Genomic DNA, 27,267 nt, shown 5'->3' with positions numbered 1-27,267 from the left:
ACTTCTGTAGTCTTATTTTTATCAAACTGGGAAGTTCTTAAAGTTGCATATATTGCATGAACTTAAAAGGAGAATCTGTGCTTTTTCTATGTGGCCTGTGCTTTGTAGTTTACAGTTGTTTTGCCATCTCTGCAGGACCACCTGTGGATGGGAGAAGGAGCAGGTGCTATGACCTGACCGTACTTTATGGATGAGGGATCCGAGTAATGGGGGCAGAGTTTTCCACATCTGTCTGGTTCATTGCTGTCCTCCTAACTCCCATTCTGTGGGTTAGTATTTAGTAGGCTCTCCGGTTTTTGTTAAATAAACATCAGGATTTCTGTAGTTGGTAAGTTCCAAATTCAGACTAGAACCCAGGTCTCAGTGCAGGGCTCCTTCCACTGTGAAACCATCCTGCTTTCCCCACAGCTCTTACCAGAGAGGGGCAAGAATGAACTCTGTCATTAGCAGAGGTGGGGCTTGGGAACTCTGATATGCTTCTCTGGTAGATTTCTACACATCTAAATGGCCTCTAGAAAAACATATTTCTTGCTTTTGTTTCTCTTTCCTTAAATATTTCAATATAGGATTTTAAATCATTTTCTATTTCCTTGACACGTCCCAATATAGTGATTGCAAAGAGATCAATAATCCAGTACTGGATTCACAGAGGGTTAGCACCAGAAGAATTTCTGCAGTCATCTAATGCAGTGTTTTTCAAAATTTAAACTAAAATAAAATAAATAGTGGAAGCCTTGCCTTTATGGAGAGCTCCAGTATGTAGACGAGGTCCAAGCCCCTGAGCTGATGAGGTGTGCGCAAGGGTGGGAAGTAGGGCTGGATCTATGACACCGTGAGGGCTCCTTGAGGTTTGTTTTGTAGATCACCTATCTGTTCTAACACTTCATTGTGTAGGTCCCGAAACAGAGGCACCAAGGTGCTTAGTGACTCACACAAGTGGCTGCACTAAGAAGGTGATGATGAAACTCGTTACCATGTATCTGAATTCCCAATACTGTTCTAAAGCACCATTCTGCTTTTATTACAAAGAAAAGCACCTATTCTTTAGAGCGGGGGTCAGCAAACTATGGCCTGTTTTTGTGTAGCCCCTTGAGCTGAGAATGGTTTTAACATTTTCCAAAGGTTGTTGTGTCTTTTTGTGGTTTTTTTTTTTTAGACAACAACCAAAGAACAAAGAATATGGGACAGAGACTGTATGTGCCCCACAAAGCCTAAAATATTGGCTATCTGGACATTCATAGAAAAAGACTGCTGACCCTGCTTTACATGGCACACCTCTGCTGATAGCACCATGAAACACCCAAAGAATTTGACTTTCTCCAAGGAATGTCAAAACATGAAGGTTTACAACCACGCCTGAGAAATTGAGCACATTTATATCTAAAGGCTTTTCAAACTTGTATTCCTCAAACGAACTTCTTTAAATTGCCCAATAGGTTTGCCTCCTCCTTTTCCAGTACACGTTTTTGGTGGAGGATAGGCTAGTCAGCTAAGTTCTCACACTGTGTGGCAGACGTGGCTGCGGAGGACTGCAGACAGTTCTGTAAGATGGAAAGGAAGTGGTGTGCTTGTTCAAGTACAGCTTCAGGACATTTGCTAGAGCCCAAAAGTTATAAGAGATCACTCCCAAGAAATGGCTGTGGTCACTTTGGGGCATGCATATGCAATGCCAGAGGGACTTTTTATTTATCTTTTTGAGCGTTTATCTTGGGGTTGAACTTTCATCTGAAGCAGCAGTTAGAATGATTACCTCACTTAGTGGTCAGCAAACTCATTAGTCAACAGAGCCAAATATCAACAGTGCAATAATTGAAATTTCTTTTGAGAGCAGAAAACTGACTTCTGCTCATGGGCCATGAAGTTTCAATCGCATTGTACTTGCGCGCCCGCACGTGGTATTTTGTGGAAGAGCCACACTCAAGGGGCCAAAGAGCCGCATGTAGCTCTCGAGCCTCAGTTTGCCGACCACTAACCTAGCCCAACCTCCTCCTGACCACTCAGTGTGCTTCCAGAAGCATCAAGCTTTGTTGGGCACTGAAATGGCTGCTTCTCCGGAGCATGGCTCTTAATGACAGACCACTAGAAAACAGAGCCAGATTTCAGGGTACCCCGGCCCTTGGAAGGAGACAACCAATCAGAATACATTGGGCCACTTGATAGCAGCCCGGGCGCAAAGCTTGGTCAGAGTGAAGGTTAACATTGCTGGCTTAAATCACTGTTTGAAGTTGCCTTTGAATTAGGGTTGTCCTCGTAATCGGTGTCCTTTGGTGTCACAGATTCTTGTACATAACCAAAAAAACGTTCACAGTTCCAAAGCACCAATATCCTTCTCCGAATATGTGGGGGGTGAGGAGCTCTTCCCCTTTCCTCTGCAGCTTTTGTTTTCTATGTATTTAATCACGAAATAAAAGGCAATTTCACCTCCTCTCCCTTGCTAAATCTCTTATCCCCCAGGGCACGTTGCTTTCTGGATATATACGTATTTTTAGTAAATAAAGGACTCACTGTGTGAAAATGTCCATTGGCAGGTGAATGATGATGACCACGAAGTGTTTCGTGACAAGGTGCATGATGTCAGTGGTTGGTAATTGTGCCCAGGAAGGAATGTCTCACTTTATGCATACTCTACGCTTTCAATAAGTAGCCATTTTTTTCCCGATAGCATGGTGTTCTTAGACTACAGAATGCATTATTATGTTATTAGGGCTTTTTGTTGTTGTTGTTAAGTTCTTTTTTGATCTATTAAGCATTTCCTGGTGATTTCAGCAGCTTGGTAATTTATTGTTCATCTTATAACAGGTATTGGTAATGGTGGGATGAAAACATTTATACAAGAGGAAATAAAAGTCAAGGAAGCAGATAATCGACCGATTTATCAGCCTTAGCAGACTATTTTTCTGATAACGCCATGGTGGCCATGGTAAATTTACTTCTGATTGCTTGAGGGGACAGATTCTATATGCTTTTTGTTATACGGAGGTGCATGAAAGGGTGAGGGAGCAAGTGCTCAATCCGTGGATTAACCAGTAGTTTGGTCCCTAGATTTAGGCCAGTGGGTTGGTGCTATATATTGAACTGTCCCTTTCTTATTAATTTGCTACAACATATGTGGTGATGGAGATTTTTAAGTAGCTTTAGTAAAAGACTATCTTGCTTAACATCTTTTTCAAAGTCTGTTATTTGAAAGAAAGTTGGCTGAAGATTAGAGATGGGCAAAAAGAATCTATTCGTCAGCTCATCATCCTTCCAGCCACGGAGAACTTCACTCAAGCAGCAGTGTGGCCAGTTTTATATAATAATAACCAAGTTAAAAATAACAACTTAGGATCCAGAGGCGAATAAGCCCAGAAAAAAAGCTTTAGGCCTTTATTTAAATTTAAGCAGCGTATTTGTTTTCTGGGGATGCTATACAAAGCACCTCAGACTGGGGGGCTTACACAACAGATGAAGATGTCAACAGGGCCGAGCTCCTTCTGAAGATCCTGAGGAGAGACCTGCTGCAGGCCACTGTCCCTGCCGCTGGCAGCTCCTCGGATTGTGACAGCATAACTCCAATCTTCACGTTGTCCCCGTGTGTCTGTCTGACTCTGTGTCTAAATGTCCCCTTTATGGGGACAACAGTCCTACTGGATGCAGGCTCACCCTAATGACCTCATCTTAACTTGATCATCTGCAAAGACCCTATTTCCAAATAAGGTCAGATTCATAGGTTCCTGGGTTTGATCTTCGCCATCTTTTGGAGGGACTCATTTCAATCCATGACACTAGGTTTTCATCCTTAGTGTGCACACAGTGTTAGTAAGCCTGCTGATGGGTATCTCAGCTGCGGCAGACAGAAAGCCTAACATGTAGAAGGAAGGGGCTCTGCAGAGGGCATGATAGAGAAAAAGAGTTCAAACGGACTATTAAAGTGGGAATCGTAACTTAAAACACAGTAGCTGGGGGCCACTGGATATGGGGGCAAGCTGCTAAAAAATCCCAGGAGCCTCTGAGACACATCTGTGTATTACAAACATAATAATCATTTTTAATACATCACGGTTGGTGTGTCTGCATTTTTAAAGCCCATCAAAATGAAGTTTTAAAATGTTGACGGCACTTTGGTACTTTTTGGTTATTTGAAAAATTACTCTTTTTTTCAAGTTACTCGTGTTTTCTTAGATGTTCTGAAGATTTTGGTTTGAACCTGGCTTTGTCACTCAGTAAATGTTTATGTTAGGTAGGCTATTAACCTTTTGATACCTTGGTTTCCTGGTCTGTAAAATGAGGAGAGACGGTCTGCCATGTAAAATTAATGTGAGGATCAACTTTGCTTATGGATGTTAAAATATACCTGCATGTAGAAGCTATATTTTCAGTGCTTTATGCAGAATTGTTCATCTACTTGACAAATGTTCATTGGGAGCCCATTATGTTCCAGCCTTGTTCTAGAATCCATTCATCCACTTAATGATGATTACATCCTGAGTTAGTAGTGGAAGCACTGGCCTTTGGGTTGGGGCATCTGAGCTGCAGTCCTGTCTGTGCCTGTAAATCAGCTAATGGGACTTGGGCCCTTCCCCAGCCTCCGCCTAGAGAGGAGCCATATGGACTAGATCTCCAAGGCATTTCTGTCTGTAAAATGATTCATATAAAAAACACAACAGATAGGACTACAGTTCTTACATATCCTACAGATCATTTGTGCAGCCTATCCTCTGTGCTTTAACTTTCTGAAATGGGGGTAATAGGACTAGGACTGTCTGTCTTCTCACAGTACTAATAGTAACAATGACAGCCATCCTTTATTGAGCTTTGACATTGTGCCAAGTGCTTTTCATGCATTCTTGCTTCTCCAAATAGGATAGATGTTTCCCCAAGGCAGGTGGGCATCCAGAGAAACATGGTGCATCGTCCCGGAGAATAAGTCTCCCCACCTGGTTTGTGAGAAACACCCCCATGTTATTAAGTAAGGACAAGCATAGCGATAGTATAGAATGCAGAAGTACCTTCACATGTTAAACTAAATCTCAAAAGAAATTTGGAGTTCCCTGGAGGGGGCATCACTTCAGTCCTGTCTTCCCCTGGGGTGCAATTCACTGTTCTTGGCCACTAGATAGCCTTCCGTAGGAAAGTTTGCAAAACAGACTCTCTTTTCCTTTTCCGTGTTTGACTCACATGAGAAAAATAGAATTACCATTTGTAATTTTGAAAATAGTTCTCATTTCCAGTACTAAGTGCTATCTTTCTGATGATTAAGCCCATTCCTCTTGTTTATTCATACATTTAAATAATAATGTATGAATATTATTTAATTCAATTATTTAATTACAAAACCCTCTCTCTCATGGAGCTTTTATTTTAATACACAGTGATGTTGGAGGGGAGACTTCAAGAAATAAGGGAATCAACCATGTGGCTATTTTGGGGGGGAGGGTGGAGGGTAAAAAGGATTTCAGGCAAAGGAAACAGCAAGTGCAAAGGTTCAGAGGAAGGAGCCTGCTTTTTTTAGGAGATGAAGTCAAAGGGATATAGATTATATAGAGCCTTGAGGTCAAGGTAAAGGCATTGGATGCTTTTCTGAGAAACATGGAAACCACTGATGAGAGTAATGGAACCTGACTTTTTAAAAAATGTGTTTTTACTGATTTCAGAAAAGGGAGGGGAGGAGGGAGAAAGGGAGGAAGGAAAAGAGAGAAAGAAACATAAATAATGAGAGAGAATCACTGATCAGCTGCCTCCTGCATACCCCACACTGGGTATTGAGCCCGAGCCCACAATCCAGACATGGGCCCTGATTGGGAATCGAACTGTGACCTGGTTCATGGGTCGATGCTCAACCTCTGAGCAACGCCAGCTTGGTTGACATATTTTTGAAAGCTTATGGCTGCTGGCTGAGAATCGTGAGTAAGGGGTCCAGTTGGAAGGCTACTGCCACAGTCCAAGTGAAGATGGTAATGCTATCTATCAGGGTTGCAGTGGTAGAAATGGTGAAAAATGACAAGATTTGGAATGTGTACTGAAAGTAGAAACAGCCAGATATGCAAAGGAATTAGACGTGGAGTGTAACAGTGAGAGAAGGATCAAGGCTGGCTGCAGGGATTTGGGCCTAAGCAATGGTAAGGATGGAGGAGTTGCCCTTGATGTTGAGATGGGCAGTTTGATGGAGGAGTCTGGGTAGTTCCTTGGTCATTGGAAGACCTGACTCATAAGTAGCTTTATATGAGAATGTTAAAACTGGCTCCAATACTGTTTGCAACTCACGTTGAAGACAAGGAGTGACTTGCTCATTTTTATTACCTCTCTTTTACTCGTGGACATTTGAAACAACAATTTGAAAGCATTGCTGTGTGCAGAATGCTCATCAGGACCCAGGAGCCCTCCCTGCTCTCTCAGCTGCGGGCACTCGTCCTCCCCAGACTCCCTGCCACTGCCCCATGCCCTCATGGCACCTTTTCCCCAGCTGGACTGGGCACAGGAATCTGGCTGTCTTCTCCTCCCTGGCAGTTTTAAATAGCTAGCAGTTCTTAAATTTTTTTCCTGGCCACACAGAAAGCTGTTGGGTGCCCTGGGCATCGATGTTTCAATAACTGTGATCTCTGAGGCTTTGTCCTGCACAGCGATTAGTGCGTTTAACTCAGACAGTGGACTTGGAGCCCCGACTCCTGAGAGGTCTCTTAGGTTCGGGCAGAACTGATGTGCAGGGGGTGGGGGCGGGGGGGGAGGGAAATGTGCTAAAGCTTTCAAGCTACAAAGGGGCAATTTAAAACTTGGCAGGTAAAAACAGCCTAAGTGAGGATATGTTTTATGCTTAAAATTATGAAAGTGGTTCTGAACAGCCTGATATGCAGCATACACAACCTTTATTAAACATTACAGAGGTCACTGCGCTTGTCTTCCTGGTGCCTCTTTCCTTCTCCTTTCTTCTGTGAGCCACATTAAGCCAATTGTAGAACCCACCCCCTGGCTTCAGTGATAGGACCAGGGAGCGGAACATGACCTCTCACAGGCCAATCAGAGGGCAAGGACCTTTCTCCATTGGTAAGTCACTGAGAGTGAAAGTCCAGAACCTGTGCAGCCAGGTTGTCAGCCTCCTGGGAAAGGAAGCCAGAGAGGAGGAGGCTAACCTCTGAGGGAAGAGACTACATGAGAGAGAGTGCCTTGAGGGTGCTTTGACATCCTCCTGCTGTTAGTAACTCTTTGTGCCCCTCTCTGATAAGGGACTGAAGACATTAGCCATGGCTTCCTGCCTTCTTGGTAGCCCTTACAACCACAGGAGCCCTAATAGCCCTGCTATGGGCAGGGCATTGAGCAGAAGTGCAAAATGACTAACTCTTGGTCCTGCCTCTGATCTTTGTAAGCTAATGGTTTCCCAACTAGTAAGCATAGTAAGATGATTGATAAAATCTGCCTTTAACAAATCAATGAATGGTGTCTTTTTAAAATGTGAAGAATTAGGAATAGAAAAGCTTTTTCATTACATTGATTTATCCAACAGTTATCACCTAGATATGAGCTTTCTCAATGGCTGGACTATTTCCGGTTTGATGGTTTGCAAGGAGCAAGCCCACTTCTTAGTGAATTTCCAATATCATCTGTTGAGATCTCCATCCTTCGAGGTCTGTTTCCATAGCCACCTGCATCACTGGGATTAACCGCTGCCTCTTTTGTGCACACACAACCCTTGCCCTGTTCCTTTGTGCGTCCTAGGCTTGGGCAAGCCGCGCACTCCTGTGGAGTAAAACCTGTTGGGCCAGAGCCTGCTGTACCTCAGAGTCCCCTTGTTACAGAGGACAGTTTCTTGAACATAGTAAATGCTCAGTAAATGGTTGTTGCATGAAAACAATTATTAGCATTGGTTTTGCTAATGACTTTTATGCACGCTTCTTAAACTTTACAAACCAATAAATGCTGTGTAAAACTGCAAGGAAATGTTGATTGAGCCTGCTCTCTTCCAAACTGCTGGTAGATTCCTGTGCATCGGTGGGTGGGAGTGGTTTATGTGTAGACATAGAACTGGGGTTTTAGCCTCCCATTTCTACTTGCTTTAATCTTAAAGAATAGAAATTTCTTAAGTTTTTTTTTTCTTCTGTGCAATCTTTCTGAACGATAATCTTAGATTAATATTGGTCCAAATAAATGCATCTGATTATAACTCTCACACTGAAAAGGAAGTGAGTTGGAAAAAAAAAAAAATGCAGCAAGAGTTGTGGATATCCAGTTACTGAGTTTCTGCTTGGGAACGGAATTATAAATAAATGTGTTAGGTAGCGGAATTTTGTTGTGTTTCCCCCAAAGGAGAAATTGCTGCTGTATGGAAACAACATTTATTCAGCATATTTTCATTCTATAATTGCACCATCTCTATTCTTAATTCTTTGCGTTTCTGATTCAAAGTGGAAAAACAAACACAAAAACAGACCGTCGTGTAAAGCTGACGGGAACGAGTGTGAACCTGGCTGCGAGGCGCAGAGGTTGTTGCAAAATTAGCCACGGAAATCACTTCCTATCTGGAGGTTAAAAATAATGTATTTAGAAGGAAGCTCTTTACATTGGCTGTTGAGAGGCTTCCCCAGGAGGGAGTCTCTGCTGGGAAAGCGGTGAGGTCCTCGGTGGGTGGGTGTGTGCAGGGGGCATTCCCAGCGCTCTGTGACTGTGGCCACCGGGCCATGCTGGCGACAGGAGAGGGAGATGTGTACTGCCGGGGGCTTCTCAGGTTGTGAAGGAAACTCATGTCAAGCCTGGCCTATTCTAAAGTTTGTGGTGGCCAACAAATTAACCTCCTAGATTGCAGGGAATACTTTGCTCTGAGCTCCCAGTGGAGAGAACCCAAGGTGCTGGGGGGCCCTGCAGACTCTGCTGTAGGGGAGCTCCCCGCAACTGGGCCAGTGCAGACGGAACTGAACGGGAAAGCAGAGCGCAGCCCAGCAGGGGGGAAAATGAATATTTGTGGGAGAAAATCCTTGTTGCTGCTGTTTCGTGAACTGCAAGCATATTTGTTTGAACCTCCTGCGATTTTTCTCTCACCTCTGCACGTCCCTGTGTCTCCTGCATTCATTTCTCTGAAAGCTTCCCCCACCTTTCGCCTGACCTCAGGTGATGCCAGAATAATTTCAGATCTGTTTCTCTGCAGGTTTCTGGCCTGGCTCTTTCTAGGCCATGCATGGCAATTATTTGGTGGTTTATTACTCGAATAACCTCAATTTCAATAGCGGCATCTTCGGAAAAGCGATTAATAGAGTATTATGAGTTTTAAAATATCCTTTACATATCCGAGTTTTCTTGTCCAGAAGGGAGTGGCATTTCTGTGTTCGAGATTGAAAGGAACAAAGAATGGTTGGTTGAGGTTCTATCCCGGTATTTTAGAGACAAACGGTCTGTTTAAGAAATGCTTTGTTTACTTGTTTGGGGCTTGTGTTTTGGCAAGGTTTGGGAAAGTTGCTTTATGTAGATATCGTTCAAGAATGTTCGGGTCTCCTTCTCACTGTTGGATAGGATTGGAGCGAGTTGATAACTTCTTTAGTTTTTGACACGCTTACCCGCTTTGGCACGTTGGGAGGGGGAATATTCTCGCATGCTGAGGGTGAACACGGAGGTGGTCGGAACGAGGCTTTGTCAATAGATGTTGCTGAATTGTCTAGGCATTTGAATCAATATTTGACCAACTGCAACTAAGGAAGAGGTGAAGTGGCAGAGATAGGGGTATAAGGAATAATGGGCATTTACCTCTTAAATGTTTATCTCAAGATAAAGAGGGAATGCTGTCCTTATCTAGCTGATTTCTGTTTTGAGAGGGTGGAAGGATGAACGAAGGGAGCTGTGCAGACAGAGCTCCGGAGAAGTTGCTACTCAGAGTGCGTCTGGTAGAAAATGCTGAGCCCTGTGTTGAGAGATTTGGGTTCTTGGTTTGGGCATTAGCACTAAATAGCTGTGTAACTTTGATCCAACTGGGTAACTTTGGTAATATTTAAAGTCTCAGTAAAATCACAGGTCTGTACATGTGACTGTCATTCTTTGTGGTTCTCAAAACCCTGGTCTTACATATACCTTGTTAGTTGACCCTTACAGCAAAGTTCCGGACCAGTCTTGCCTATCCGGAGCTACTCTAGTTGTACAAAAATATAATCTGACAGTATTTACTTTTGAATCTCTCTGTTTTCTTATGTTAGTTCTTTTAGCGAACATTGATAAAGACTGAAGAAGAGATTCTTCAAGGAGATATTCAGTTAATTCTCACTGTAGTGGTTTTTAAATCATAGCCCCATCAGTTCTCCTGAAAGATGAGATGTTTGATCTGGAATCAAGAAAGGTGGTGTGCCAGAGGAAGGAAAAATTAGCCCGATTGTGGAAATGGAGGTGGGCTGCTTGGTGTTCAGTAAAAGGCAACAACTCCACTGGGGAGAGGAGTTGTTCAGGGCCCCGCTGGCTTCAGGACTGATGGAAAATGCTGAAATCCAGTGGGAAGAAGGAAATGCGGCGAATCACAAGGAACCAGGTTGTTTTTAAAAGAGAAAATTCAATTTTATCTGCTTTTCCCCAGCAAATTTCATTTGATATTTTACGTTTTCTTGATAACGTAATAAAGACTCTCAGGAAAGAGTTGTAAAACTTTAGTGAAAGAGAATTTGTCATTTGTGACATTACTTCTCCAGATAGCATGGGAAGATCAATGTATTAGCGTGTAGTTCATGAATTCCTAGTTCTAGCTATTTCTATTCAGAAAAGACAGCATGCTCTACAGCAAGCTTGGCACTGTGGGGGGTTCTGGCTCAATCCCTAAACATTCATAGAACTGTGCGAGGAACCAGGCTTCGCATTGGGCACAGAGTGGAATATGCAGATAATAAGCCCCTGCCTTCACACCACTCCTTACCTTTCAGAAGATAAACCACTAGCAGACAGATAATGAAGAGTGATGTAAAAGCAAAATAAACAAAGCACAGGGATGTTGGCCCTGCATTCAAAATAGGCACAGAATCAGCTGCTTGTCACTTCCTGTACCTCCTTGAGCTGGCCCCCCTGCTCCCACCCTCATGCCTGAATTTCCCCATGGCAGCCAAAACAATCCTTTGAAACTGTAAGTCACATCATTTGACTCCCTGCCCCAAACCCTCAGTCCTGGTTCCTGATTTCACCAGATGCCCACGACCTTTCAGTAGTTGACAGAATCCCACTGAGTCAAGCACAGCCTTCTTCACAATTCTCTCTTCCTCTTTCTCTGAATCCCTCTCACCCCACCCTACCCACACAGTCCTGTTTGCTGTTCCACAGACATGCCAAGCATCTTCCCACAGTGATGCCCTCTGCGTGGGACTCTCCCAGAGATCTGCATGAACCTCTCCTCACTTCTTTCCAGTCTTTGCTCCGAGGTCACCACCTCAGTAAAGCCTCACCCTGACCCCCTATTTAAAATTGCACCTCGCCTTTTGTCCATGACCCACCACCCTCCTTGGCCTGCTCTGTTGTGTTTCAAAGCACTTGTCACTCTCTGGCTTACTCTATGACTTATTAATTCAGTAACTTTGTTTAACAGCTGTCTCCTTCCACTGAAATGTAAGATCCAAGAAGGCAGGATCTTTGTTTTGTTCAATGTTGTTCAATCTAGAACAATCGAGAACAATGCCTGGCATGCCGCAGGTAGTCCATAACCATTTGCTGAATACGCGAGTGAATGAATGAGAAGGAGAGATTGATTCTGACGGAGAGTTCTGGGGAGAATCATGAGGAAGAAACCTGTGAGCTGAGTGTTGAAGGCTGAGCAGAATTGGACATTCTGGTTTTCTGGGGAAAGACATTCCAGGTAGAAGGAATATTTTGAGCAAAAGTAGAAAAGTGACAGACCACATGAGTGCTCCTGAAATGGCAAGGAGTCCCAGCTGACTGGTGCTTCGGGCGGGCGGGGGGGGGGGGGGGGGGGGGGAGGGGGGGGGGAGAAGACACTGAGAGTGGGAGAAGAGTGTGTATAAATTAATGGATAGAAAGTAATCTCTGCCTGGGATAAGGTGGCAACATGTCGGTGAGGGAAATCAAGGACTCTCAACCAAGCAACATGGGTAATGTGGCAGATATGGTCATTTTAAGAAATCGGTAACGTGAATAGTGTTTGCCAGAGAGATTTGATTTTTATATAGCATTCGGCCGTTTCCAAAACATGGTCACATGTTTATTATGATTCAAGCTTCATAAGAACTGGGTGAAGTTGTTAAAATACATACATTTTTTAAATAATCCTAAAAAAAAAAAAAATGAATTGCATCTTACATCCACCCAGCTAAGGGCCTTGCCTGAGGTGGCGGAGTTAGGAAGTGGGAAGCGGCTTCGCACTGTCTGTCTCTCAGCCAACGTCTTCCCGCTCTGCCAGCTGCCTCTCTAATTCTGACTCGAGACTAAAGATGCTGTTTCTGGTCTCCTCATACGGGTACAAGCTCCTTCCCATTTCCCCGCGCCATCGAAAATAGCCGTTGCTTCTGTAACCAGATCCATTTTCCTCTCCCCTCCTTTCCCCGCTCCGCGGATCTGGCATCATTTTTAGAAAGGTTAATAATGCGTGTGGTGAGTGGGTGCGTTCCTACCTCTGCCTGGACAGCACTTTACCTGCTTTCTTATGCCAAGGCTGTCTGGCTCAGCACCTGCCGGCACAGGCCACCGCTGCCTTTCATGTGGCTCCTGGGTGGGAGGAGGAAGCATAGCGGCAGCGCCCTGTGACTGTCTTCAGGTGTGCCTGCCGCTCACTTTGGGAGTAACCCGCTCTTCTTCCTTCCCCCAGACGTTAGTAGGCAGGACGAGGCCGAGGGCGAACTCAGTGAAGGCGAGCCCTGGTATGGAAACTCCTCCGAGACTCCGTCCGAAGCATCCTATGGCGAAGTCCAGGAGAACTATAAGCTGTCCCTGGAGGACCGGATCCAGGAGCAGTCCACCTCCCCCGACACCTCCCTGGGCAGCGCCACCCCCAGCAGCCACACGCTGGAGCTGGCGGCCCTCGACGGCGACGTCCTGCGAGACTCCCTGCAGTGCCAGGACCACCTCTCCCCCGGCCTGTCCTCTCTGTGCGGTGATGACGACTCCCCCGGCTCCACCAAACCTCTGAGCAGCAACCTGAGGCGGCTGCTGGAGGCCGGGTCCCTCAAACTGGACACCGCCCCGGCCACGGCCAACGGCAGGGTGGAGTCCCCCGTGAACGTGGGCCCCAACCTCTCCTTCTCCCCACCGTCCCACCACGCCCAGCAGCTCAGCGTCCTGGCCAGGAAGTTGGCCGAGAAGCAGGATCAGAATGACCAATACACTCCAAGTAACCGTTTCCTATGGAATCAAGGTAAGTGGTTGCCAAACTCAACCACCACCTGCGGCCTGTCCCCCGACTCGGCCATCCTCAAACTGAAGGCGGCCGCCAACGCCGTCCTGCAGGACAAGTCTCTGGCCAGGACCGAGGAGACCCTGCGGTTCGAGTCCTTCTCCTCCCCGTTCAGCTCCCAGTCGGCCAGCTCCACCCTGGCGGCCTTGTCCAAGAAAGTCAGCGAGCGGAGCTTGACTCCCGGCCAGGAGCACCCGCCTCCGGCCAGCTCCTTCCTCTCCCTGGCTTCCATGACCTCCTCGGCTGCCCTGCTCAAGGAGGTGGCCGCCAGGGCCGCGGGGAGTCTGCTGGCCGAGAAGGCGTCCCTCGTGCCCGAGGACCCCCTACCGCCACCGCCTTCAGAGAAGATGCAAGAAAAGGTGACCCCACCACCACAGCCGCCACCACCACCACCGCCACCGCCACCGCCACAGTCCTTAGAATTATTGTTACTCCCGGTCCCCAAGGGAAGAGTTTCCAAGCCCTCCAGCTCAGGTATGGCATCTTTCCTTTCAGTCACTGTGCTCGTCTTTCTGACTGTCAACTGCTAAGTCTCCTTATTTCATTTAAAGCACGTTTTTTTTTATTTTATTTTATTTTGCCTTATTCGGTTGGGTTTCGCATCTGATCTGCGGAGGGCATGAAAAAGCAGGCGCACAACAAAGTACTGTAACTAAGCAGGGTAGTGGATTTCCCGCCCGTGTGCCACAAAGACTTCACAAATGGCTCCATTTTTGAAAGGTAATGAATAATCTTAGCGAGATACAGTACTCTCGTCCCTTTCATAGAGTGATTTTTTTTTTTTTTTTTCATTACCAAGTTCAGGCTAGGTCCATACGAGATATATTTAATGGGGGAGATCAAAGCCTCTTCGCCATGAATTGCGTGGCATCACTGAACAAGGGAGAGCCCACCCTTCCCGCTGCCTCCGTCACAAACGGGCTTTTGTACAGTCAGTGACTGCTCTGCCCTAATTTATCCCACTGTATACTTTCATGTTAGCATTCTTACTACCTTTTTGTGGGATTTAAGCGCTTTTCACTGATCCTGCCCTGGTCTAATTTCTTGTCATCCACGAACTCCGAAGAACGTTGTCATTCAGACATAATCAGAGCATTTCCTGCCGGTGCTGTATGTCCTTCCAGCCCAATCAGATCCTGAAGGAATGTGCATGTGGAAAATCTGAATCATAAGTGTTTCTCATGGGGACAGCTTTTCCAAAGGAGAAGTCGCTATCGTATAGAGGGAGCTACTCATCTGAGGGAGGCATTTAGTCACTGGCGTCCTCACAGTGGAAACATCAATTCTGGAACTGGTTTGTTGTTCAGTTGTGGAGTATGAGGTCGTGGAGATGGTCGTATGGAGTTTCCGATGTCTCCCGAGGATATCCTGCCAGACAAGAGCAGGAAGCAGGCTCTGTGTGTCCTCGGCAGTGTAAACACCGCCGTTGTGTGTCTAGCTGGCTTTGATTATGGCAGCCGCATTGATGAAGAGTGTTGAGAACGGCAAATAATTGACTGAACGATCCCAGCTAACATCAGTCTGACGCGTTTATGACAGATTTCCATTTAAATTGCTGAGTGAGCTATACGCACTAATTATAATTACTTTAAAACTTGTGTAAACAGCAGACTACAACGAGGAAAATGGATCTCTGGAACTTTTATGACTGCAAGCCATCCAAGTGGCTCACGCCAGAGTTTCCAAAGTGTCCATAAAATCCTGAAGTGTTTATCAGTGCTGAGTATCATTTCTCCTCACTTCTCACCTGCCATCTGGTGAAATAAAGAGAGAAATGGCTCGTATTTAGAAACAGGGAGAAGAGCAGAGGGAGCCGGGCAGTCTTGCCATGGAATCAATCACTCCTGGTTTATGGAATTTTTATTTAGGGTAGAAGCAGAAAGAGAGGCATGGCTCTACGTCATAGGTAATTTTATAAATATTCTCTGCAGCTGGTGATCGAATACACAGACTAATGGTGGTCATGCTGTAAATTCTCCCGGACGTTAGTTACTTGGAAAAGCTTATATAAACTGAATAATAGACTTTATTTGACTGAAGCATTGGGAAAAGGTGACATAAAACTGTGTCTCCTGGAAAACTAGTGGCTTTGTCACTTAGTGTCTTGGGAGTAATCAGCAATAGTTGTGAGGTATGACTTTTTTCATTCCAGTGACTAGATGCATGTAAAGATAAGGAAGAGGCCATGAGCTCCCCATGGCTTTAAATGCACCGAGTTCATGCCAGCATCCGAATGAGCTTCTCTCAGCAGGATTCAATATGGAGATCTATAAGAAATCTTTTTTTTCCTTCTTTTCTTCTTACTGAATTTATCCTATTGCTGAACCACTTAATATGTTAATCAACGAATGTTTAAAATGTCCACATTGAAGGAGGAGAGGAAGGAACCTCTTGGACTGCGGCTTGGCTGTGGATTGTTGCCTGGGTCCCGGTTTTCAGGCCTCTGTTCCCAATCCAAGGCTTGGTGAAGCAGCTCCACTGTTGGAGTCGTTGTATTAAAAAAAAACACTCGTTTTGCCAAACTCACGCGAGAGGAGAGATCGCTGCAGAGAAAAGCACAAGGGCTCAGGAAATGGTCATTCGAAAAATGCCCCGTGCATCCATATGGACGCATCCTGACTCCCCGTGCACGTTTCTTTTGAAGCGAATGCCATCCCCTCCCAGCATCCTAACCAGGTTATGGGCTGAGAAGGCGTTGCTAAAACACCTTATTCTGTTGCTTATCTTTATATCACGGAGAGATAATATGGTTAGTGGTACTTGGATCACTGATTTTTTAATCTGAAGAGTGGAAGGGAAAGTGTGTCTTTGCTACCTGCCCCCTAACTTCCCCTTTATACACTATTCTGCTGGTTTCAGGACAATCTGCGGGCTGGATTCGGATGTCACTTGGTTTTACCTAAAAAGCATTTGTGGGGATGTGGTGAGATGTTTCTAAACATTTCATATTCTATTTTTTTCCCCCTTTTACCTTAGAAAGAAATCTTAGTTTAATGCAAAAGAGATAGGTGGGACCGATTTCTCACAGCAAGAAGAAAATTCTGATTCTGTTGCTTAATAACTTAGATAAACAAAACAAATCCACAAAAATAAACTACACACCACCCTGACTTCGAGCAGGGCTTCCATTTCCAAGCTATTTCTCAAAATGTTGCAAAAAGGGCATATCAAGTTAATCCTAGAGTTACAAAGAGGTATGTGCTAGAGAAGCCAGTGTATTGAGTAATTCAGACTCAGGCATTTCTTTGCCCTTCTTCAGGTCAAGGGAAGTCCACACCATGAAAAAAAAAAAATAAGTGTCTTTTAGGTCTGGCCTTATTCCTCTTTTTTGAATAGGATTCGGTTGTCGCCAGGTCATGGTGTATTTAATTCCTTAAAGAATCCGCTCCTCAGCAGCCGTCCCCACTGCAAGACAGACGTGACACTTGAGGAGGAGGTTTCTTTCATGTGCCCCTGTGCCCCAGCACATGCTACACTGCTCCTCTGAAAGGGGACACGATAGAAGGAAGATTATATCCGTTTGCTCTAAAGATAAATGTCACACATTGACTGCATTCTCTTTGAAGCTACAGTTCTGTTGTAGCTCAAAAAATAAAATAGTTTTTATTTTAAAGACAAAGTTTTTGTTTGTTTGTTTGTTTGTTTGTGGAAGACCAACAAGATTCTCAGAATGCCAGGCTCCTAGCTACATAACAGGGAGACTTGCAGAGACAGGGTCTCCAAAAAACATCTTAATTTTCTGTCTAAAATCTAAACATGCTTAGAAGCAGCTGGTCCCATGCATCTGAAGGCTCAGACTACTTCTTGGGTCAGTAGATGCAGGGGGTGTTTGGCTGCTGTTTTCTGTCATATTTACATAATGTTACTAACATGGTTGCAGAAGCATAGAGACCCCTAACAGTGAGGGGACCTCTTCTGATACCCCTCTCAGGTCCGCAGTTATTCTGGCTGTAATCTGGGAATGCTTGCATGCAGGAACTTGCTTAGAAAATTCACTTTTAATCAAGATTCAGATCTATCTGTCACTGATCTCAATTATATTTCTGCAGTGACTCAAATGGAGACTGCCCCTAGATATCTGACTTCTGAGTTTTATCGAATACTTACCAGTTATGAAAACATGCATTAATAATATCAATGTCCATAACAGCAGATAAACACAGTGGTACCCATTGCTAACATAGTGTTTTTTGTTTTGTTTTGTTTTGTTTTTTTACTTCCCTCAAATAGCATTTGAGAGACATGCCCATGAAATTCTATTAAAAGATATTAAATCCGTGTGTTTATTGCCATCAGGAAGGGGATGGGTCCTCTTACACAGTGTGCACTGTGGGTTGGCAGGCCCCAAGTGGAAGTGGTGATGATGCCCGGATGATGCACACCTGGAATCATCTGTCATCTTGTCCTCCTCCTGTGAGTGTGGTGAGGTTTATCTGCAAAAACGACCCACTTGCAAAGTACCTTGATTTTCTGCAAATTGTTACATAGGATCTAACAAAAGAAAGTTTAATTTCAAAGCCTATAAAATAATTACATTTATTTAAAAAAAAAAAAACACACGAAAAAACCTTCCTTAAATTAAAGCAAGTCAGAAACTATGATTTTTTTTTTTTTCCTTTTTAGACCAATGAAGTATTGGTGGTGTTGTTTTGTGTATTTATAGACGGACAGACAACAGGGTAGAGCACCAAACAGAAGTGAAAAGGTTGGCTCTAGTGCTCCCTACCCCATCCGCCCCCCCAACTCTATAGTCACTTCAGTTTCTTCATCTCTAAACTGAGCTGTTGGGAATTATCGTCAGAACTCCTTGCTGCTGAAAAATTCCTTTGTTCTACTTTATGTTTATTTTTAATTACATCAACTAAAAAATAAAGCAAAAACAATTAAAAATGTTAATTAAATATATTTCTTCTTAAAATACATGATCAAACCTCTTACAAGATCATTTCTGTCTTGGGCAGATCTGGTCCATTGCAGATAGTTTGAACACATATCATTGTACTTTATTAACAATGACATTACACTGTGCATTTTTAACATAAGCTGCTCCAGGTTCACTATGGAAATAGGTCGAGGTGTAAGTATTTACACCGAGATCCAGCCCCCTCTTCATGCACCATCCATTCCCGAGGTGTATTGGCTCTTGTGTGAAAGGCGTGCACTCTTGGGCTAGCCCTACTTGCACTGGGTCTTACCGGCAGCTTCCGGATTCTTTTACTTTCATGTCCAGTGTTTGTTTCTCTTTTCCATATTCTTGACCCAGCCCTTTCCACTTAATCTTACTACAGCTTGACACACAGTTACGGAATGTATGTTGTCCCGGCACTCTTTTGATGGCTGGAGACACAAAGATGAGGGCTCCCCGCTCCAGCCTCTTCTCTCCTCCTGTCTTCTCCATCCCTCTGGTTTCCTGCCAAGCTGGATTTGGTCCTCAGAATTCTGTCTGGGCTGAGCCAGACCCTACCTGAGCACCACCATGGACCCTTGCTCTTTCATTTCCTCTGAGCTCTAGGAATAAACTACCATGTCGGTCCAGGCCCTGAGCCACGTATTTATTATGTGATGCCCGTTGTTTAAATTTACATCTGCTCTAATGGTGAGTTTTCTGCTTTGGAGGGCATGACCAGTGTTTATTGTCACTACTATTACTATTACAGCTGCTCCCAATAGCTTCCATTTACTGTGTGACGGGCATTTCACACACATTTATTATCTCCTTTATTCCAATAATATTATTGCCTATAAAGAGAGCATGTTTTCTTCAAAGTAACAAATTAGCAGCTATCCATTCCACTGGGTCGATTACCATCTGATGGGATTTAGTTTTGTTTGCTGTGATAATAATTAGCTAGAGATATATTGGGGGGAAATTGTTTATCAGACAGTTGTAAATGAACATTTCAATCCCATTACCTCAAGAATGTGTGGCTTACTCTGAGGAAGTGGTCACATTTCCTTAGGCTGTACATTTGGGTGAAACAGCTGTCAGCTCCTTGAAAATAGTTTGGCACACGAAATAGAATACATCCTCACTTCCTCCCTTCTCCAAGGAGTTCCCATCATATGCACATGCAGGACATCCTACTGAACCATGAAATCCTTTTTCTTGAATAAATAAAAAATGCAGATCTTATCAGGGAGATTACTGGCCAACTTTGAAGATGGATCATTGTTTTCTAGTTACTTTTACCACTTGGATTGTTTTCTTCCTTTCTTGCCGTGACCAGTTAAAAATTTCAAACAGCTGAAACCGGTTTGGCTCACTGGATAGAGCATCAGCCTGTGGACTGAAAGGTCCCAGGTTCGATTCCGGTCAAGGGCACATACATTGGTTGCCAGCACATCCCCAGTGGAAGGTGTGCAAGAGGCGGCTGATCTATGTTTCTCTCTCATCGATGTTTTTAGCTCTCTATCCCTCTCCCTTCCTCTCTATAAGAAAGCAATAAAAAAAAATAAAAAATAAAAATTTCCAACAGTTATAGTAGCAATAGCTGTTTGACCACATGACTTGAGGTTAGTTTCTTTCCATTGGGGCTGTTCTAATTTTTTCTCTTGTCAGTCCAAGGATACCCTAATTGGTACATGTTTCATATATGTTTTGGTATTCATTAAAACTTAGGAAGCATAGCTCCAAAATAAAATAGATTACGTGAAATATTAACATGCAGGGTTTATGTAGTGTACTCTGAGCTGCATTTGCAAAATAGAGTAGGTGGTTTCCCTGAACACCTTGCCTTGCCTGACGTGACGGAGGGGGCTGGGGGTGGTCACGTCAGGCAAGGCAAGGTGTTCAGGGAAACCAGCTACGCTCCTTTTGTCACCTCATGCCTTTTTATTGCCTTCCTATGATGTGCCAGGAAACCTCAGGTCAGTGGAGGACAGCTCAGATTTTCTCTCCTTTCCCAGACAATTCTGTAAAACCAGGCAGATGGGGTTGGTGGCAGCCTGTTTGTGTGGCTCTTTCTCACTACTTCGATATTCTCTTGTAACCCAAATACACATCATTATCGGTCCCTTCTCCTCCTGCTTATGGCAATAATCTCACCTGGAGCCTGATTTAGTCTTTCCTCTCCAGTCTGTTGTTCAACACGTGGTTTTTGCCATCAGGACACCGGAGTGAAGGAAATGACAGTGAAGGACAGAAAATGACGGGCCCAATTAGGGGTAGGACTCCGGGTGAGCAGAAGCAGTCCACAGAAGCAGACAACAGGAGAGCCCTGGTGGGTTCATAAAAACAGGTGCTCAAGAGGCGTGCTTTTCCTGGAGTGGAAGGAAAGCCTCATTCCTGCCCGACCCACAGTCGGAAGAGGAAATACTCGTGATGGAACATGTCACCAGTAGAATTTCCAGCCTAGTAGGGTATATTTTTAGATAGAGGAGTCTTTTTCAAGTTACGTGGTTAAGCTAAGCAATATGGCCTATGATTAGTGTATTAGTAAAAACAGCATTTTGGAATGACCTAGCTTTATTCCAGAACCCTTCTTGTTCCATCTATTTTAAGTGGTTCTTTGTGTGTGGGGACTCAGTTGACTAAATGAAAAATACAAAATTATTTCAAAGCTCACACTTGGGAATATTTCCCTTTAAAATGCTACAAGTAACAAGTGCATTAAGCAAATTCAAATAGTAGAGAGGAATATAAAATGAAAGTGAAAGCTTCCCTCCCTGACCCCCTATCTTTTAATCCCCAGTCTTTCAGAGTTTAACTGTTTAATGGTTTCCTGGGTATGCTTCCAAACAATTTTCATTCACATGAAAGGGTGTCCTTTTTTTGTTACATTTATTCAACCTATTCTTCCTACTCACCCTCTTTTTTTTTTCCCCCCTCAAGTATTTTAAAGCAAATCATAGACATCATATCCATTTGCCTGTAAATATTTCCAGCAGATAAGGACTTTAAAAAGTGGACATAGTGACTATGGTCACATCCAGCAGGATCAACAATTGCTACATGATATTATGGGACACCCAGGCTATAATCAGTATTTCCCCAATTTATCTCAAAAGTGTTATTTTATCATTCTATAGCCAGGATCCAAATAAGCTTTACACCTTGCATTTTTTTGTAAGTGTCTCAGGTGTCTTTTCATCCGTAACCCCTGCTCTTTGAAAATGTCATTTCCTTGTTGAAGAGACTGTGTCATTTGTCCTGCGGACTTTCCCACACTGCGAGTTTGGCTTACTCCGTCCCCTTTGTCTGTTTAACATATGGCTGTTTTAATCACCTGCATTTCCAGTGAACTGCTAGTGAAATAGAGGCCTGATTACATTTTTGTAAGAATATTTCATAGATGGCTTATTGGAAGGCGCACAATGTCTGTTTCCTTTTTGGTGATGTTAAGATTAATCAGTGGTTGTATCTGTTGTCAGCTGGATCCATCCTCTGTAAAGTTCCCTGTCAACCTTTCACCTCATGGTTTAAACAGCAATTGATTCCCATTTTCTAGAAAACAAAAATATCAACATCCTAGACATAGTTTTATGTCTTGCTTTATCCACTAACTCTTTAATATCTTGGACATGTTTCTATATTAGCTGCTATAGACATACCTCATTTTTAAAACATAGCTTCAATATAATATAATAGAATCAGAGGTATGGAAGGGGAGTGGACTGACGATTCTCGGGGGAAAAGGGGAGTGGGGGGGTGCGGGAAGAGAATGAACATAAACTGTGTACCTATGGATGAGGACAATGGGGAGTGGGGAAAGGGCAGAGGGTGGGAATCTGGTGAAGGGGAGCAATGGAGGGGGGAAAAATGAGGAACATTTGTAATAATATGTACAATAAAGATTTATTTAAAAAAATTAAAAAAATAAAATATAGCTTCATAGATCTTATTTTATGAACGTATTACAATTTATGTAACCTTTTGCAAATATTTTTGATCCTTCATGATTAAGAAAGGAAAGTTTGAGGCCTGAACTCTACCTGCTTTGATGGTTTATATTTCCCAAATGTCAAGGCTGGTGTGGCTCTGACCAATATCAATTGATGGACTAGACAGGTAGCAACTCAGTGTCCCAGCAGAGCCCTTCCCTGTGGAGGTGTTGGAGGGGAGAGTGAGCTTAGCTTTCCTTGGAGGAACCAGTTTGTTGGTTTGCTTTTCTGAAAAATTGAAGCAGGTGTGACTGCCTGGTTGGTAGCTTTTCCCAAAGCGGGCAGCGGGGCCCCTATGGCAGGGCAGAGGAAGGCAGTTCATCTTGATAGTGGCAGCCAGAGGGACAGAAATAAGAGGGTAAACCCTGACCTTAAGACCCCCCGATGGCTAAATTGGCAGCAGCAGATGCTCAGGCCATAACTAAATGAGTCAGCAGTAGGGATCCTAACATCTGTCTCCACGGAGTCGGTGTGTGAGGTTGACGGTGGCCATTAGGTTTCTGCTTGTGCTACAGGGCATTCTTCTCTGTCCCATTTGATTTGTCTTTATTTCTTGCCATTTTCCAAGTTCAGGAGTCCATAGATGGACTTGGGTCTGACAGCTTCCTTCAGGAAACAAAGTCCCTGAATTGAGGCTACTCCGGGCTGAGCAAGGACAGGCCTAGCGACGTCCCTTTGCAGATGTCTTCCTAAGTGCGGGATGGCCTTCGGAAGTTACACGTTCACAAGGCAGGGCGGCCAGATTTTGAAAAATGGAACCCAGATAAAAGTGATGAGATGAATGTGGGCTTGTACCTGAAGAAAAGCAGCAAGAAAACATCCTGGATGAAGTCTTGGGATTGCCAGGGGTAGGGGGTAGGGCGGGAGAAATCAAGTCATTTTTAGTGTTCTTTATATAGCAATGCATGTGAATGAGTGCTGGATGTAGTGTGCCTCTTCATTTTCCTTAATTTTCCTCTCTTTCTCTTTCTTCCAAGCCTCAGAAGAGGAAAGCGGAAAGCCTTTCCAGTGTCCAATATGTGGTTTGGTTATAAAAAGGAAGAGCTACTGGAAGCGGCACATGGTGATTCACACAGGTTTAAAAAGTCATCAGTGCCCACTCTGCCCATTCCGGTGTGCTCGCAAGGACAATCTCAAATCCCACATGAAGGTAAGCCAGCCCCAGACAGCCCTTCCGAGGAGGCAGGTACCTCCAAGATGAGCGGGGCTTTTGGTGGATGACAGTGCTCAAGGATACAAGGTAGAACGCAATGGAAATGAAGCACCTTGCAAAGAGTCCTCTTGTGAAGGTCTTTGTTTCCAGTTTACAACCGGGAACAGAGAGAAGCTTCAAAATCCAAATAACATATGTGGTGGAGATCCACCCCTCTTTGGGGAAGCAGCCTAAGCTGGCCTTACATGGTGATGCATTTCCGGGGTGCTTGGAGGGGCAGAAAGAGTTCAGGAAGGGCTACTGGACCTGTGCCCAAAGAGAGGGCGCTTGGACCGGCTCCCCTTTTTTGGCGAGACTGCCCTCTCCTGCTTACAAACCCAGAGGAACACCCAGAAACACCTTATAGGAGGTGGTAAGACACTAAAGACACCTGGGCTTCAACGCTAGCCCTGTGGAGGGCTCAGGGCTATTCCTGACAAGACTGAGTCCTCCCTAAGGCTGTCAGGGTTTAAGCTGTCCTAATTCCCAAGAACACACTTACCCAACATGCAAGGATTTTGTTTTCAATGTCCTAGTGAAAACAGGTTGGCTTGCACCTGTAATAGACGTTAAATAGAGTCTATGTGTTACTCAGGTGAGATGGGGGAAAACTTAGTCGTCTAAAACTTAGCAAACTCCATTAATACTAAGGGTTTTGTCTGAAATTCAAGGAAGAAACCCATGGGATCAAAAGAGCATGCGCTTTTGAATTTGATAGACCCATTTTTAAGTCTCATTGTGCAATTATCTAGCTAAGTGGCCTTGAGCAAAGGAGCCCTTAGACTTAATTTTCTCATCTGTTAAATGGGAACAATAATGTTGAGAAGAACTGTTATTAGTATTTAAGGAGATAATATTAGTAAAGTATCTGACACAGAAATGTTCTTTAATAGTTGTGTAATTTCAACAACTATCATCTAACACCTTAATAATAACAAGTCATTTTTATTGATATTTTCAATATGGTTTAACTGTTGACGTTGTTTATAAAGTTCTTACTTTCCTCCCATAAGAAGTATAGTGTGTGTACATAATTAAGAATTTACTTTATTTTTATATCTTGTCAGTAATCACTGTTAAAAAACGTAGCTCTATTGACTTTAGGCAATGGCTCAAAAGATTTTAAAAAATTAAACCTATGGTGTAATTTGTTTTCTATCATTTGCCTTTTTCTTTTTCTCCTGGGAGTAGCATGCCCTTCATCTTCAGAATCCATTTAACCAGGCGTTCTGGTTGGTTGAATTTTAGTGGGCCTGCTTAGTTTTTACTTTAACCCTCCTCCTTCTCCATCACCTCTTCCCAAAGCAAAATCTCATGTTTTACACCTGCAAAGTGGATTTCGTTAGCGGGATGAGACTTCAAAAGAAACGTCTTTAAAACTAGAATTTGTTTTCGTGACTGTGCTCTGCGCTGTGTTCAGAAGTCAGGTCTGGCAAATTTAAAGCTTCAGTGAGCAGAAAACTTGCATCTTGCCTGACACCTTGTAAGCTTGGTTTCAGCTCAGGGTCACTTAAAACAACCTATTTATAAACCCGTGGAAAAAAAGCTGGGTTTTCAAGAGCAGGAACTACTGACCCTGAAACTACAGAGAGATGAGTTGGGTGCCTTGATGATACAGACAGTCGGCCATGACAGTGTTACTGATGAGAGTGGCGAGGGCTCTGTGGGTCGTGGGGTCTTAGAAGGCTTTCAGAAGAAATCAATAACCGGTACAATAAAGCTGTGTGCGAAATTACTCCTTTATTCACACTCATTGTGTCCTAACCTGTTGAGCTCCAACTGAGCTTTTGATAAGGGAAGTGTGAGAAGGGCTCATACAAGTTTAATTTTATCAAACGGTGTACTGTTTCTTTTCTCTGCTCTACACCTGACTCATGGGCCTCTCTCTCTTTCTTTTTTTTTTTTTTGAATTCTTCAATCAATTCATGGTTTTATTTTCATTGGATGTACTTGAATTTGGCTACATTTTGAAAATAGACTCCACAGGGAAACACAACGGCTATGGTTTTAGGAGGAGAGAGCCAGAGATTACAAAGATGGAAAGATTTTCTAAAACAATTTCTGCCGAAGAAGTGGGGGCAGCATAGCCTATAGATTAAGATCTCTTGTGGTCATAAGAACCTTAGTAGCTGTGCGACCCTGGGCAAATCATGTAACCTCTCAAGCTTCCATTTCTGGTCATGGAGATACTCATCATGCGGTCTGTCTCATGGAGTTGTTATAATAGTTAAATGAGATAACGGACATGAGCCACTTAACACAGACCCCAGGGTGGAGAAACACTAGGTAAATGTAGCTAATATAGTAATTATTGCCCGAAAGCCATCAGAATATATATTAACATTTACATTTAGAAATAAATTAGCGACATGGACTAAAACATTTCTCTAAAATGAATTTCATTGCTTTTCTCTTTTTACGATATATCTTTAGTGTTGAGAATTTAGAAAAACCAATAAATGAAAAGCATATAATAATTGACCCATAATCTCATCACACGTAGAATTAACCCTTAGTGTCATTCTAATGCATCTCTATCTATATTCATTATGTGGATTTATTTAAGAAAAAAAACGGGTTTCCACTTTGTTTGTTCAACACATAGTGTTAGCATGTTCTGGGTGCTGGGCACTGTGTGTTTTTCCAAGCCTGTCTTTCCTCCTCAGTATACCGTGCAAGTGTTTTTATGAGCGGCAACGGAAGGAGATGCAAATGCCTCCAGCTTCCTCGGGGTTATCTTAGATTTCCATTAAGTCTTTTACAACTTTCCTGGATGAGTGAGCATTCAGGGATTAAATAGGACATTCATAAGCTGAAATTGGACAGAAAAAGGTGAAAGAAAAGGTGAAAAAAAAGGACAGAAAAAGGTAAAGAACATGGGTGGCCGAAGCTGGTTTGGCTCAGCAGTAGAGCATCGGTCTGCAGACTGAAAGGTCCCAGGTTCGATTCTGGTCAAGGGCATGTACCTTGGTTGTGGGCACATCCCCGGTAGAGGGTATGCAGGAGGCAGCTGGTCGATGTTTCTCTCTCATCGACGTTTCTAGCTATCTCTCTCCCTTTCTCTCTGTTAAAAATCAATAAAATATATTTAAAAAAAAAAAAAAAGAAAAAAAAGAAAAGATCATGGGTGAAGGAGTGGCAAGAGAGTGGACAAGAGTCAGGGCACCTAGCTCTGCTGGTCCCGGGCCTGCCTTCTTAGGAGCTGGGCTGGCCAGGTCCCCCAAGGGCGGTGGAGTAGATGTTTCCCAAAGTTTCCTCCTATTCATCCGATTGAGGAGATGGACCGAATGATATAACAGCCCCTTCACGTCCTTCCCCTTAGGGTGGGGATGTGCTTTTCGTGCAAAATGGCCGGTCAGTAAGGACACCACCATTTGGCCTGGAAAGAATGACATGCCTTAGACAAGTGTGTGTTGAAGTCTGTGTTACGCTAAAGAGAACAAAGATGGTAACAGAGAGCGCCTTTTGGTCTAGAGAGGTTGGAGCTAAAACCTCTCCAAGGTCAAATAAGGGCCCCTAACCCCTTTGGGAAGGTGTAGCTCAAATAGAATGGTGAGGGAGAAAGTCAAGTTCACATCCACTGCTTTTCCTTGAAACGGTCACTAAAATTTCCCCACAACTACATGCAGCGAGGCCAGGACCAGGTAGAACACTTGCATGCAGACTCTTTTCCAGCCGGGCTCCCCTTTGGCTCCAGAGCCTGTGCTCACTCCCGGTGCTTTTCCTTCTTCCAGAAGCTGCTTCGGGTGCTTCTGTTCTAGGATTTGCTCCTGTCCTCTCCTGAGTCAGTAGATGCGAGGACACTTCGGAAATGGAATTCTCCCTTGTGATCTTTACCACCTTTCTGCCTTGTGACCTTCCCCCC

General features: G+C 43.9%; 1 protein-coding gene across 6 annotated transcripts in view; it reads left to right on the top strand.

The window, feature by feature from the left end:
• Nucleotides 1–27,267, top strand: part of ZNF827 (zinc finger protein 827) — a 162,361-nt gene that overhangs the window by 17,672 nt on the left and 117,422 nt on the right. For all 6 annotated transcript variants that reach the window (XM_084884282.1, XM_084884283.1, XM_084884284.1 and 3 more), the window contains exons 2-3: nucleotides 12,746–13,804; nucleotides 23,188–23,360. In XM_084884282.1, coding sequence (XP_084740408.1) covers nucleotides 12,746–13,804; nucleotides 23,188–23,360 — 1,232 coding nt within the window. The remainder of the gene's footprint in view (nucleotides 1–12,745; nucleotides 13,805–23,187; nucleotides 23,361–27,267) is intronic.

Source organism: Pipistrellus hanaki (assembly GCF_964339955.1).
Source record: "Pipistrellus hanaki genome assembly, chromosome: 5".
In the NCBI taxonomy this organism is placed as follows: domain Eukaryota; kingdom Metazoa; phylum Chordata; class Mammalia; order Chiroptera; family Vespertilionidae; genus Pipistrellus; species Pipistrellus hanaki.
Note: the sequence above shows the minus strand (reverse complement) of the source record. Positions and strands in the feature narration are given on the sequence as shown.